We start from the raw sequence: 13077 nt of genomic DNA, 5'->3' as shown, positions 1-13077 counted from the left end.
TAATTTCAAAAGGGGGAACTATACAAAAATGAGGGGGTTAGTTAGACAAAAGTTAAAAGGTACAGTGACTAAAGTGAAATCCCTGCAAGTTGCGTGGGCCCTTTTTAAAGACACCATAATAGAGGCTCAACTTCAATGTATACCCCAAATTAAGAAAAACAGTAAAAGAACTAAAAAAGAGCCACCGTGGCTTAACAACCATGTAAAAGAAGCAGTGAGAGATAAAAAGACTTCCTTTAAAAAGTGGAAGTCAAATCCTAGTGAGGCAAATAGAAAGGAGCACAAACACTGCCAACTTAAGTGCAAGAGTGTAATAAGAAAAGCCAAAGAGGAGTTTGAAGAACGGCTAGCCAAAAACTCCAAAGGTAATAACAAAATGTTTTTTAAGTACATCAGAAGCAGGAAGCCTGCTAAACAACCAGTGGGGCCCCTTGACGATGAAAATACAAAAGGAGCGCTTAAAGATGATAAAGTCATTGCGGAGAAACTAAATGGATTCTTTGCTTCAGTCTTCACGGCTGAGGATGTTAGGGAGATTCCCAAACCTGAGCTGGCTTTTGTAGGTGACAAATCTGAGGAACTGTCACAGATTGAAGTATCACTAGAGGAGGTTTTGGAATTAATTGATAAACTCAACATTAACAAGTCACGGGGACCAGATGGCATTCACCCAAGAGTTCTGAAAGAACTCAAATGTGAAGTTGCGGAACTATTAACTAAGGTTTGTAACCTGTCCTTTAAATCGGCTTCGGTACCCAATGACTGGAAGTTAGCTAATGTAACGCCAATATTTAAAAAGGGCTCTAGGGGTGATCCCGGCAATTACAGACCGGTAAGTCTAACGTCGGTACCGGGCAAATTAGTTGAAACAATAGTAAAGAACAAAATTGTCAGACACATAGAAAAACAAACTCTTGAGCAATAGTCAACATGGTTTCTGTAAAGGGAAATCGTGTCTTACTAATCTATTAGAGTTCTTTGAAGGGGTCAACAAACATGTGGACAAGGGGGATCCGGTGGACATAGTGTACTTAGATTTCCAGAAAGCCTTTGACAAGGTCCCTCACCAAAGGCTCTTACGTAAATTAAGCTGTCATGGGATAAAAGGGAAGGTCCTTTCATGGATTGAGAACTGGTTAAAGGACAGGGAACAAAGGGTAGGAATTAATGGTAAATTCTCAGAATGGAGAGGGGTAACTAGTGGTGTTCCCCAAGGGTCAGTCCTAGGACCTATCCTATTCAATTTATTCATAAATGATCTGGAGAAAGGGGTAAACAGTGAGGTGGCAAAGTTTGCAGATGATACTAAACTACTCAAGATAGTTAAGACCAAAGCAGATTGTGAAGAACTTCAAAAAGATCTCACAAAACTAAGTGATTGGGCAACAAAATGGCAAATGAAATTTAATGTGGATAAATGTAAAGTAATGCACATTGGAAAAAATAACCCCAACTATACATACAACATGATGGGGACTAATTTAGCTACAACGAGTCAGGAAAAAGATCTTGGCGTCATCGTGGATAGTTCTCTAAAGATGTCCACGCAGTGTGCAGAGGCGGTCAAAAAAGCAAACAGGATGTTAGGAATCATTAAAAAGGGGATAGAGAATAAGACTGAGAATATATTATTGCCCTTATATAAATCCATGGTTCGCCCACATCTCGAATACTGTGTACAGATGTGGTCTCCTCACCTCAAAAAAGATATTCTAGCACTAGAAAAGGTTCAGAAAAGAGCAACTAAAATGATTAAGGGTTTAGAGAGGGTCCCATATGAGGAAAGATTAAAGAGGCTAGGACTCTTCAGTTTGGAAAAGAGAAGACTAAGGGGGGACATGATAGAGGTATATAAAATCATGAGTGATGTTGAGAAAGTGGATAAGGAAAAGTTATTTACTTATTCCCATAATACAAGAACTAGGGGTCACCAAATGAAATTAATAGGCAGCAGGTTTAAAACAAATAAAAGGAAGTTCTTCTTCACGCAGCGCACAGTCAACTTGTGGAACTCCTTACCTGAGGAGGTTGTGAAGGCTAGGACTATAACAATGTTTAAAAGGGGACTGGATAAATTCATGGTGGCTAAGTCCATAAATGGCTATTAGCCAGGATGGGTAAGAATGGTGTCCCTAGCCTCTGTTCGTCAGAGGATGGAGATGGATGGCAGGAGAGAGATCACTTGATCATTGCCTGTTAGGTTCACTCCCTCTGGGGCACCTGGCATTGGCCACTGTCGGTAGACAGATACTGGGCTAGATGGACCTTTGGTCTGACCCAGTACGGCCTTTCTTATGTTCTTATGTTCTTATGTTCTTATGACTTCCCCAGAAGAGAGGTCCAGGGGCCCAGAGCCAGGGTGAAGGGGTAGCAAATTGAAAAGCCTCAAGAAGAAAAGGGAGGAGGCGAAAGAAATTATTTCAGGAAATAGCATACTATCAATGTGGAAGGCCAGGATATATAAAAGAGGACTGCTCCAAAATGGAATGAGGGTTTGCACAATTCTGTGGACGGACTGGGACTCTCAAGGGCAGGGTTAAAAAGGAAAATGCCTACTGTCCCTATGAAGGCGGGAAGGAGGCATCTAAGGAGGGGATCACGGATGCTGGCTCAGGATATTCATTGATCTGGGGGGGACTTAGTGAGGGTCCACCGGAGGCTCCCAGGGGAGAAGGCAGAGTCAGAACGCATTCATGGGGAGAGGAAACTCTGCCCAATGGCAGATAAGGTCGTAAGTATTAGAACTGTTGTACTGTACAGGCGTTGGTGGAGGGGACTTGAATAAGCTACATGGAACGGACATTAAAAGAAGAGTCTGAGCAGTTTCTGCAGTGACCAAGGATGGGGGAGATGCACACTCCATTATAAGTGGGAAGCAAACTCCAAAGGGACTGATTCTTAGCTAAGGGAGCTGTAGCCCTGGACATGGAAGACTGGATCCATGAAGGCACTACGGTGACCAGATGTACCAATTTTATAGGGACAGTCCCGATTTTTGGGTCTTTTTCTTATATAGGTTCCTATTACCCCCCCCCCCCCCCCCCCGGTCCTGATTTTTCACATTTGCTGTCTGGTCACCCTAGAAGGCACTCAGGCACCTAAGTCCCAGTTTTGGCTCCACTGTTAGCCATAATGCTCTAACCAAACCCTGCAGGCACCTAAACTCACTCAGCACTGAGGTTTTCCAGGCAAAAGTTCCCACCTCTGGACATGCATACTGCTGCCTCCCCTGAGGCATTCGGATGCCTACTTCCTGCCTAAGCCCCAGAGCAATTCACAAACCAGGGAAAGGCAGCCATCTGGCCACCTAACTCACTCAAGCAGCCTGATCCTGTAGACATGTGCAGAGGCAGCCTACCAGCTCACATCACATTCAAACACCATAAATAGTGCTGGTGTCTGCCTTATAACTCTTAGCCCATTGGTTACAGCACTCATCTAGGATGTGGGAGGCCCAGGTTCAATTTCCCCTCTCTGCTAAAGATTTGAATAGGGGGGTCTTCTCAGGAGGATGCTCTAATCACTGAGCTATGGGATATGTGGGGCTTCCTCTCTTTCTCCTGTTGAAGCTGTTCCATTGTGACTAAATACTAGAGAGACTGGAGCAGCAGGACTGAACCCAGGGTCTCTCACGTCCCAGGCAGGTGCCGTAACCACTGGGCCAGAGAGTCATTCTCTCTCTGTGGCCCATGGCTAAATCTGAATTACTGGAAGATTAAATGACTTGCTCAAGGTCACAGAGTGAGCCAGTGATAGAACCAAGAATAGACCTAGGAGTTCCTGGCTCCCAATCCATTGCTCTAACCACTAGACAGCACTCCTTTTAGTTATAGGTATTGCATGGCACCACTTCTCATGAGTATTCTCCACCGCCACTGTTAACCAACCCCAACCCATAAGAGATCTGCCCAGAGGCTTTTAAAAAAAAACCTGACCCCTCCTTAAACAATGATACATCTCCTGATGATGCAGACTTGTTTTCCTTTCCATGCTCCAGATACACCACACCTTGCAAACAGGTTTCAACGGCATTATGAAAGTACAAGGAAGAAAACACAACCTTTCCATGAACAGTTATGCAACAGTGCTGCATCTGCTCCTCCCAGTTCATCCTGCGGGGCCAGGCAGGAACTGTGCCCTTTTAAATATTTAAAATAAAAACCATAACAGGAGACTGAATGGCTCAGGAGACTAATGATGGGGTAAAGGGTCTCTTAACTCCTAGGTCATAACTTCAAATCCACCCCAGCTCAGAAATAACTAAAGGCTAATGGAACTGAGGGGTATTCAGTAGACTATCAGAAATTAGTTACTGGGTCTTAGTTCACTTCCTCCTAGACAAACGTCCTCATTAAAAATAAGAGGACGCAAATTAAGGATATAAAAGCAGCCATACTGGGTCGCACCAATAGTCCATCTAGCTGAGTATTCTGTTTTCACAGAGGCCAACACCAGGTGCTTCAGAGGGAATGAACAGAACAGGCAATCAACAAGTGATCCATCCCTTGTCGTCCACTCCCAGGTTCTGGCAGTCAGAGGTTAGAGACACCCAGAGCATGGGGTTGCGTCCATGACCATCTTGGCTAATAGCCGTCGATGGAGCTGTCCTCCATGAACATATCTAATTCTTGGAACCATTCAGCACCCATACTGTTGGCATGTCGGTACAGGGGGCACCATTTAAGTGTGCTGTGGAAAGCCGCACTCCCAGCGCTGGTAGCTACTCCCCTCGTGGAGGTGGGTTTTTTAGAGCACTGGGAGAGCTCTCTCCCAGCACCATGTCGCGACTGTGGCCGCGCTTTAACGTTGCTAGTGAAGACATGCCCTTAGACTGTGGACAAAGAGGGGACTTCAGAGTACAGGGATATCACTGTCAATCCAGCATCTTTTAGAAGCATGAAGTTCACACAATGTAAAAAAATAAATAAATAAAATAAACCCCTTAGGGTCCCTTCCCATCTCAGTTTAAAAATAAAAATTCTTCTCTACTGGATTAGTTTATGTAATTGGCTCCTGAGCTGAAACTGTTCATACTTTTAGTCCTTAATTATGAAACATGTTTGTCTATTTTAAGATTTTATTAAGGATGAAAAAGGAAGAGAGAGAGAAAGGACCAGCCAAAACAAATATGCTATAGGTTAAATACCCTACTACCCCCCAAAAATTTCTGGGCTACTATCACTGCAGGCAAGAATCTAATGCTTCTTTCTGGCTGTCAGCTGTTCTCATGGTTACAGTCACAGGAATATGTGGTTTGTGTATTTGGCACATTTCTACCTAGTAAATCACATTCCTCTAACATGGTGCAGCAGCCATTATATCACATCACTAAGGCTACGTCTTCACTACGGGGGGGGGGTCGATTTAAGATACGCAAATTCAGCTACGCAAATAGCGTAGCTGAATTCGACGTATCGCAGCCGACTTACCCCGCTGTAGGGACGGTGGCAAAAATCGACCTCTGCGGCTTCCCGTCGACGGCGCTTACTCCCACCTTCGCTGGTGGAGTAAGAGCATCGATTCGGGGATCGATTGTCGTGTCCCGACGGGACGCGATAAATCGATCCCCGAGAGGTCGATTTCTACCCGCCGATTCAGGCGGGTAGTGTAGACCTAGCCTTACTTGCTGAGCAAAACACTTTAAAGGGACACTGTCCAATATGAAGGTCCTAACCTGACTTGTTTATTTTTCCTTATCTCTGTTTGAAAGCGGTTTTTAGAAATGCTAGTGACTCATGACTGAGAGTGGCTTGGCTGGTCTCTCAGTGGAAGTTACCATTGTACATATACTTCCCCAACAGGGATCTCCTATCTCATGAAGCAAAGTAGGAATGGGAAACTGTAGTCCCCATCTGAATGTATGGGAATGCAGATACTTTTATAGCTGTCATAGGATAAGATCCAACGTGTATTTTAACAGTTGGTTATTTTAAAATCTATTGCTTAATTAACCAAAAAATATAGCTGTCATGTACCTGTGCAGTTCCATGTATGGCATTTTATGCAAATGTAATAAATTGTACACAGCTACAAAGTCTGGCTAACAGGGCAGCAGTAGAATAAGCTTCCCACACACGCTGCCCTAATCCTGACAGAGGACCTTCCCCTAGAGATCACAAGGATAATTCTGTCTCCATGGCCCATGCAGTTCTTGGTCACTCTTTGGAGTTTGTCAATTAATACAAAGTGAGGTGGTGAGTTTGGGAGGTGGGAGTTGAAACTCAGACCCACCAAGTTCCACTCATGGTGGGGCCAGTAAACCTCCATCAGATGGAAACAACTTTTAATCCCTAACTGACGACCTACAGGCAAAAACGCCTCTAAAGCACATTAGAGGTGCCCTGAGGCACCCAGTCCCTGGGTAAGTGCCATTACACCTTCAAGGGTGAAACTTGTTTTCTGGAAAGGTAAGTTCAATAAATCAAGTTGTGACCTTTCTGGTGCTTACACAGGTAGAGTCTTCCCTCTGCACACACAAGCAAGATCTCCCCCAGGCACTGCTCTCAATCTGCTTCAGACAAACCCTGTGGTATGGGCCCCACCCTGTTCTTAAAAGGGCAGCTCACATTAACCAAATACTAAATACAACAAAAAATAAATATTAACATCCAAACTCACCTCTAACTAACTATAAGGCTTGGCAAAATAAAGTCATTTCACCTATCATCTCAAGGTCCTCCCACTAACTTATATGTATTTCACCCCATGAATCACAAGCCAGCCTTGAACCCACAACCTTGAGATACACAACACAGAATTCTGCTGTTAGGGGAAGGGGGGAATCATATTATTTTTCTCTATAAAGAACAGGCCATAAAAGGACACAACACACACTTTGCACATATTTTCTATTTACTTACTGGTTCACAACTATTCGTGAACTAGCATTGGAGTGTTGGCTATCAGGATTCCTGGCCCTAGGAGCTGAGTGTGGTCTAGTGATTAAAGAGACTAATAGGGTCATTCTGCCAGGAGCAACCTGGGATCAAAAAGCATGCACTTTAACTATTTGAACTAAAGGACAACAATGCACATTAAATTCATGCAGGCTGTAGCAGACTCAAACCGTTAGATGTGGTCCAGCCACACTGGGTACATCTACACTGCAGCTGTGAAATGTAATTCCCAGCTCAGGAAGATGTACATGCACTAGTTCTGTTCCAGCTAGTGTACTAAAAATAGCAGTGTAGTGGGCAGCATGGGTTAGCTGCCCAAATATGTACCTAGTATTTCCAACTGGATTGTACTCAGGCTGATAGCCTGAGTTGCCACCTGTGCCACAATGCCACTTTTCGCAAACTAGCATGTGTACATCTTCCCAAACTGGGAATTACACCTCTCAGCTGCAGTGCAGACATAGCCACTGTTTTAGGATCGGTTAGACAGACACAGAATTTGGCCCACTTCACCTGAAAGGCAGTGTGGAAAAGCTGATAAGCCTTGGGTCTGTCAAAACAGAGTCCAGGATTCTATTTTTAGCTTTGCCTACAAAAAGCTTGTCCAGGCTCACACTTATCTGTAAAATGGGTTGTCTCCCCTAATGTAGAGGTAATGAGGCATTGGTTAATGAGGGGTGCAAAGAAGTATTAAACCCAATCATAAGAAGAGCTTGGATTAGAATGCATGGGCTCTTGGGTAAGTAGCTGAGTACACCTTTCCCAAAGCTACAGGCTCTTGCATGTGGGTAGGGTCTCTCTCATCAAAAATGTGTGACTTTTGACCTGTTCTGTGGGAATGCATGACACTTGGCAGGTCTGCAAAAACATTTTAAAGAAACAGAACTTATCTTAATACTTGAAAAGTCCCTGATTTCCCGTGCACGCGAATGGATGCTGTCTCTCTCCATCCTACCATAGCTCAAAACATTTAAAATGGCTGCTTTCTATTTGTTTAAACACTTTTTTTTCCATTAGTTAGTATTCTTTAATTATTTACATTATTTGTAATTAGATGTAGTGCTTTCTCTGAACCCTGTCCAGATTTAAATAGTGCTAACAAACTTAATAAGGTTTTAAATGGGTAACACAGCTTACATCCAAAACATACACTTATGTACCATGTTTTTAAAATGTAGTATACAGGGTAGTAAGCTGTTCTGACTAATGATTTAGGGCCTGATACTGCACACATTGAAGTCAATGAGAGGTTTACCACTGACCTCAATGGTGCCGGACCTGGACCAAATTGCATCCAACAGGACACCTGGCTTGGAGGATAGTTTTGCTTCAGATTATTCTCAGGAGACAAGTTAGCCTGGGGCCAGCATGGATGGCATCAGGTTCTTTGTATTGATAAAGTGCTATTAACCACGCATCCAGCCCACAGCTCTCAATGATAGGTGTTCAGAGCTAACAGTGTTCCATCATCATACCCACTCACTGCCTGCAATAGCAGACAGGAATGAACTAGATGATCTAATATTCCACCACCCTACCACCCCGTCTTTAATTTCTATTATTCTGTAACTCAAAGTCAATGTCATGGGCTACAGGTATTTATAAAAATAACATTAAAGTTATGTTGTTGTAATAATAATAGTTTGCCGTTCTACAGGGGATTCCATCTGAGGATCATAACTTTATCAATATTAATTAATTAAGCCTTGAAAAACCCTTTACAGGATATTATCTTACATAATTGGGAAACCAAGGCACAGAAAAGTCAATTTTCCCAAGGTGACAAAGCACGTCTACGGGAATAGAACCAAGGTTGCATAATTCCCTGGCCTGTACTTTAGCCACCCAACCATACTTCCTCTAATTTAATAATCCTAAAACTCTCAGGAAAATAACACAGCTGGAAGAATTACCTACAACACTGTGTCACTTATTTTTTATCTTGTTTCACAATATACGCTGGTTTTCCTGATTCAATTCACTGTCAGTGGCCCTGTAGTCATAAACAACCCTATAATAATAAAACATTGGGTGGTCTCAAGAATGGTGGATGGGGGAATTTGCTAAGGAAACATTTCAGTTTCAAGGCGCCCAGAGAGTTGTTATAAACACGAAGTAAAATATGTATTACCACTATGAAAAACAAGCCAACTGCATGTCTTCAAAACTGCCCTTTATATGTAAGAGCAGCTGCCAAATTACATAAGGGATTTACTGGGATGAATGTATTACTGCCAAAATGGACAAAAGCATGCATGCTAATAATTCCAAGCTCCTCCCAATTTTCTGTCAAGATCACAGCACAAAGTAGCTCAAAAATTGACAACCAGAGACTCGGGGAGTGGGAGAGGCAGAAATGCTGGTAAATGGCTGGAAAAAAAAATTATTTTTAAAATCCAACAAGAGAGACTGAAAAATGCCTGTGATCAAAAAATGCTAACACAATTTAAAAAAAATCTTAATAGATCGATGGCAATTTCATAGCAAGAAGAGAAACAGTAGCAGCACTTGGCTGGGTTTCAAGAGCCTCAGGTCCCCAGCAATGTAACACAGAGAATCATGTAGCATTATCACTGATCAGCATGGTGGATTTTTCAGTTTATGTGATTGGGTAAGGGAAAATAGTTTCCTTTTAGTCAGGTCACTGAAACCTTGCTTAAAACACCAGACTGGTGAGCGCTCAATGACCCCATGCACATTCTGAGACCATGGGATTGGAAGCATAGCTTGAATTGCGTATTTCTCCACGTCCACAGGCATGCTATGCTGCTGTTTGCAGTACAGCAATACAAATAACTGAAGGGGAGTAACTTGAGCTCACATGAGCAGACCAGTGACTGGATGTTGTTGGAGGACTGTGTTATCAAGTTGGTGTTTACCACAGAGTACAGTGGAGCTGAGAGCCTGATATCGCAGGCACCTATGCAACAAAGAGCCCTTCGGCTTAGATTAGGGTAGACCTGTTGTTTTCATTTTAACAGACTTCATTTTAAACTAACCTAGTGCCGGTGAAACGTGCCAAATGAACAACCCGGTGGAGACCCAGCCCCAGAAGTACAGCAGGGGCAGTGGTGGCCTCCCCCAAGCTAGCCCACAACAAGGTCGTCCATCACCCTGGTATCCGACCCCTGCTGCTATATCCCCAGCCCAGGCTTATAGCACTCGCTCTCCAGCACCGCCAGGAGGCGCCGCTTCTAGATCGGCGGCGCGGCTCGCTGGCTGCATATGGACCTGCGGGCACGTGAGTGTTTCTCCCAAACGCCCGTCCGCGGGGGACGTGGGAAGCAGCGGGCCGTCCAGGATGGGTCGCTCGGCTAGTCTGCCGCTGGGGGGGCCTACCTGGTTGGTGTCCTCCCCGTGCTCCAGGTGCACGATGCCCTGGCTCCTACCCTCCGTGTCGCTCAGCAGGTCGTCCTCGGAGTCCTCGAAGACGGACGAGGAGCCCGTGGAGGACAGCGAGGAGTTGGAGAGCCGGCGGGACTGCAGCAGGTGCAGTGAGCTGCCCGTCCCCAGCCAGCCGCTCTCCGGGTCCGGCGGGGGCCCTTTGGGGCTGCCCTGCGCCTCCTCGCTCTCCTCTGGGGTGACGGTCAGCTGCGGGATGACCGGCGGCAGCAGCCCGTTGGGGGGGCGGCAGCTCCTCTTGGCCGGGTCCGGTAGCTCCCTTGCAGCAGCGGCGCAGTGAGCCTCGAAGAACGAGCGCAGCTCCCCAACGCTCAGCCGCTTGCCCCTGCCCAGCTCCGGGCTGCTCTGCCGGCGCCAGCTAGAGTCCATGGTGGGGCCGGTGCGGGGCGCTTCCTGGGCACGGCTGCGGAGCCGGGGGCTGTGCGTGTGCATGGGGGGAGCGCGGCGCTGCCAGGAGCTCGGCCGCCGATGCACCCGGGCAAACTTCCTGCTGGCTGCGTCTGCCGCGCGGAGCCGGGGGCCGAGGAGCGCCCAGAGTCATGTCCCAGCCCGCCCGCACTCGCCCGCAGGGAGGCTCCGAGCCGGAGCCGCCTATCCTGCCTCAGCCGGGGCCGCAGCCAGGTCCATCTGGGCTGGCTCAGCCCGCCCAGCCGCAGCAGCTGAGCGTAGCCGCCGGAGGGAGGAGTCAGGCCCACGCCCGCTCCTGGCTGCGGCTTGGCCCCTTCGTCTCTTTTGCTTTCAGTTTCCACGGCGCCACCCAGAGACGCCTCAGGAGAAAGCTGCGGGAGAGTCAGGCCCACGCCGGGCCCTGGCCTCGCGCAAGCGGGGTGACAGCCCGGGCCAGTGCCGGCTCCGGGGCCAAGGTCCGCCGCTCGGCTTCCTCCCGGGCAGGGCGCAGAGTGCAGCCTCGCGGGCGCTGTTCACGTGGTGGCGCGTAGGGCTCCATCTTCCACGCTCCCCTGCTCCGCTGAGAAGTTCCCCAGCCCAGCCTGTGCTGTGCCCCAGGCGATGGGTCTCCGTGGACGGCAGCCACGCGCACCCCCCCTTTCTAGTCCTGGGTGGTTATCGCTCACCAGTGCCCCCCCTCACCTGCCCACAGTCTGGGGGCAAAACAACCAACAGACACCCTCCCATCAGCAAGAAACAGGGATGCCTTCCCCTTGTTCGCTACTCCCACTCCCCGTCTCAGGCCAAATCCTGCTCTCACGGGCCAAGGGGAGTTCAGGCTCCTTTTCCCCCTTAGGAAATCTGTGACCTGATGGACAATGACAGGGTCGGTAGACCTGCCCCCCACAATCTCCCAGACACATTTCAATAGTTCAGTACATGCCCTTGGGCCCAATTCTGTAAATTCAATAACCTGCCCCAATTCTGAACTTCCACAGACATCAATGGGAGTTGCGGGCTCTCAGCAGCTTGCAGGAGCTGGTCCTGCTTCAATGTTTAAACTGGTCTCTGCTAGGAAAATACTTGGTGATTGAGTTGCACAATGTTAATGGCCCAGTTACTCAGGCTGGCTGAACTGCATTGTTCAGCAGCTGAAGGTGCATCTGCTGTCCTGAGTGGGTGGTGCATTTTAGGGTTGAGCTGGATACTTTAGATGTATGTGAGGTTCTCACATATTTTGGTACTCAAGCATTGAGCAGTAGCATCCTCAGACTGTTTTCTGATGCACTAGCATACTTCGTGTGTTGTGAAAGCTGAATAATATGTGGTTTGGGCTCATATGCACCTGCGCTTAGTTTGTATCACTATTTCACCTGCTGACCTGCACTTAGTTCAGTTTTTCTAACCCAGATCCTATCAAGATACAATTCCATTCAGTAAAGGAGGGTACCCTGTTACATCAGAATCCTTTCTACCTCATTTACCTTGCCAATTATTTTCCACTCTCTTTTCCTTACAATGCATGAGATGACAATTTATCTCCTACATTGTAAGACCTTTGGAGCAAGGAAGGCCTTACAGTAAGGTTATATCACTATAGAGTTGAGTAGTACACTGAATAATTTGGAGATCAGATGGTGACATCTTTAATCAGTCTTTGCTTATTAGTTACTCAACTTTAATGCCCATTGAAGTCAGCTGGACCTTTTTCTGAGTAAGGACTTCAGAATTTGTTCTTTTTATTTCTCATGCACATGCAGAGAGAGAGAACTATGAACCTCTAATGGAATTCCTCTTATTTTTCTGCCTTCCCATCCTCCAGCTCTAACAAAACTTCCCCAGAGATCCTGCATGATAGCGCCTATCCTTCTGACCAAGGAAGAGTGGCAAGGAGGCCTGCTGGAGCCCATAAAATACCTCTCCCTAATCAGCCAGATGGGATCTTATTGAGTAATACAAAGCACTCCTCTGCTCTTCAGTTGAGTGCACCATAACCAAATCATTCCTTTTTCTGCCAGCCTGAGGAACAGCAGCCCACATGGACTTGTAAAGTGTTACTATTGATTCCACTTCTGGTTGATTTATCTGATTTAAAAGTTAGAGGCTTTACTATATAAAAGTGGCAACAAATCTGACAGAGAACCTCTAAGGCAGTGGTGGGCAGCCCATGAGACGGTTTGTTTACATTGACCGTCCGCAGGCACGGCCACCAGCAGCTCCCAGTGGATGTGGTTCACCATTCCCGGCCAATGGGAGCTGCGGGAAGCGGCGGCCAACACGTCCCTGCAGCCTGTGCCGCTTCCCGCAGCTCCCATTGGCTGGGAACGGCGAACCACAGCCACTGGGAGCTGTGGGCGGCCGTGCCTGTGGACGGTCAATGTAAACAAACTGT

At 46.7% G+C, this 13077-nt stretch overlaps 1 protein-coding gene across 1 annotated transcript in view; it reads right to left on the bottom strand.

The window, feature by feature from the left end:
• ITPKA (inositol-trisphosphate 3-kinase A) overlaps window positions 1–10730 on the bottom strand; it is a 53509-nt gene extending 42779 nt beyond the window's left edge. The window contains exon 1 of the mRNA XM_065404261.1: window positions 10236–10730. Within this exon, the coding sequence (XP_065260333.1) occupies window positions 10236–10730 (495 nt within the window). The remainder of the gene's footprint in view (window positions 1–10235) is intronic.
• Window positions 10731–13077: the final 2347 nt, after the last annotated feature.

Source organism: Emys orbicularis, chromosome 4 (assembly GCF_028017835.1).
Source record: "Emys orbicularis isolate rEmyOrb1 chromosome 4, rEmyOrb1.hap1, whole genome shotgun sequence".
Classification (NCBI taxonomy): Eukaryota; Metazoa; Chordata; order Testudines; family Emydidae; genus Emys; species Emys orbicularis.
The sequence above is the reverse complement of the archived record's forward strand: the minus strand, read 5'-3'. Positions and strand labels throughout refer to the sequence as shown.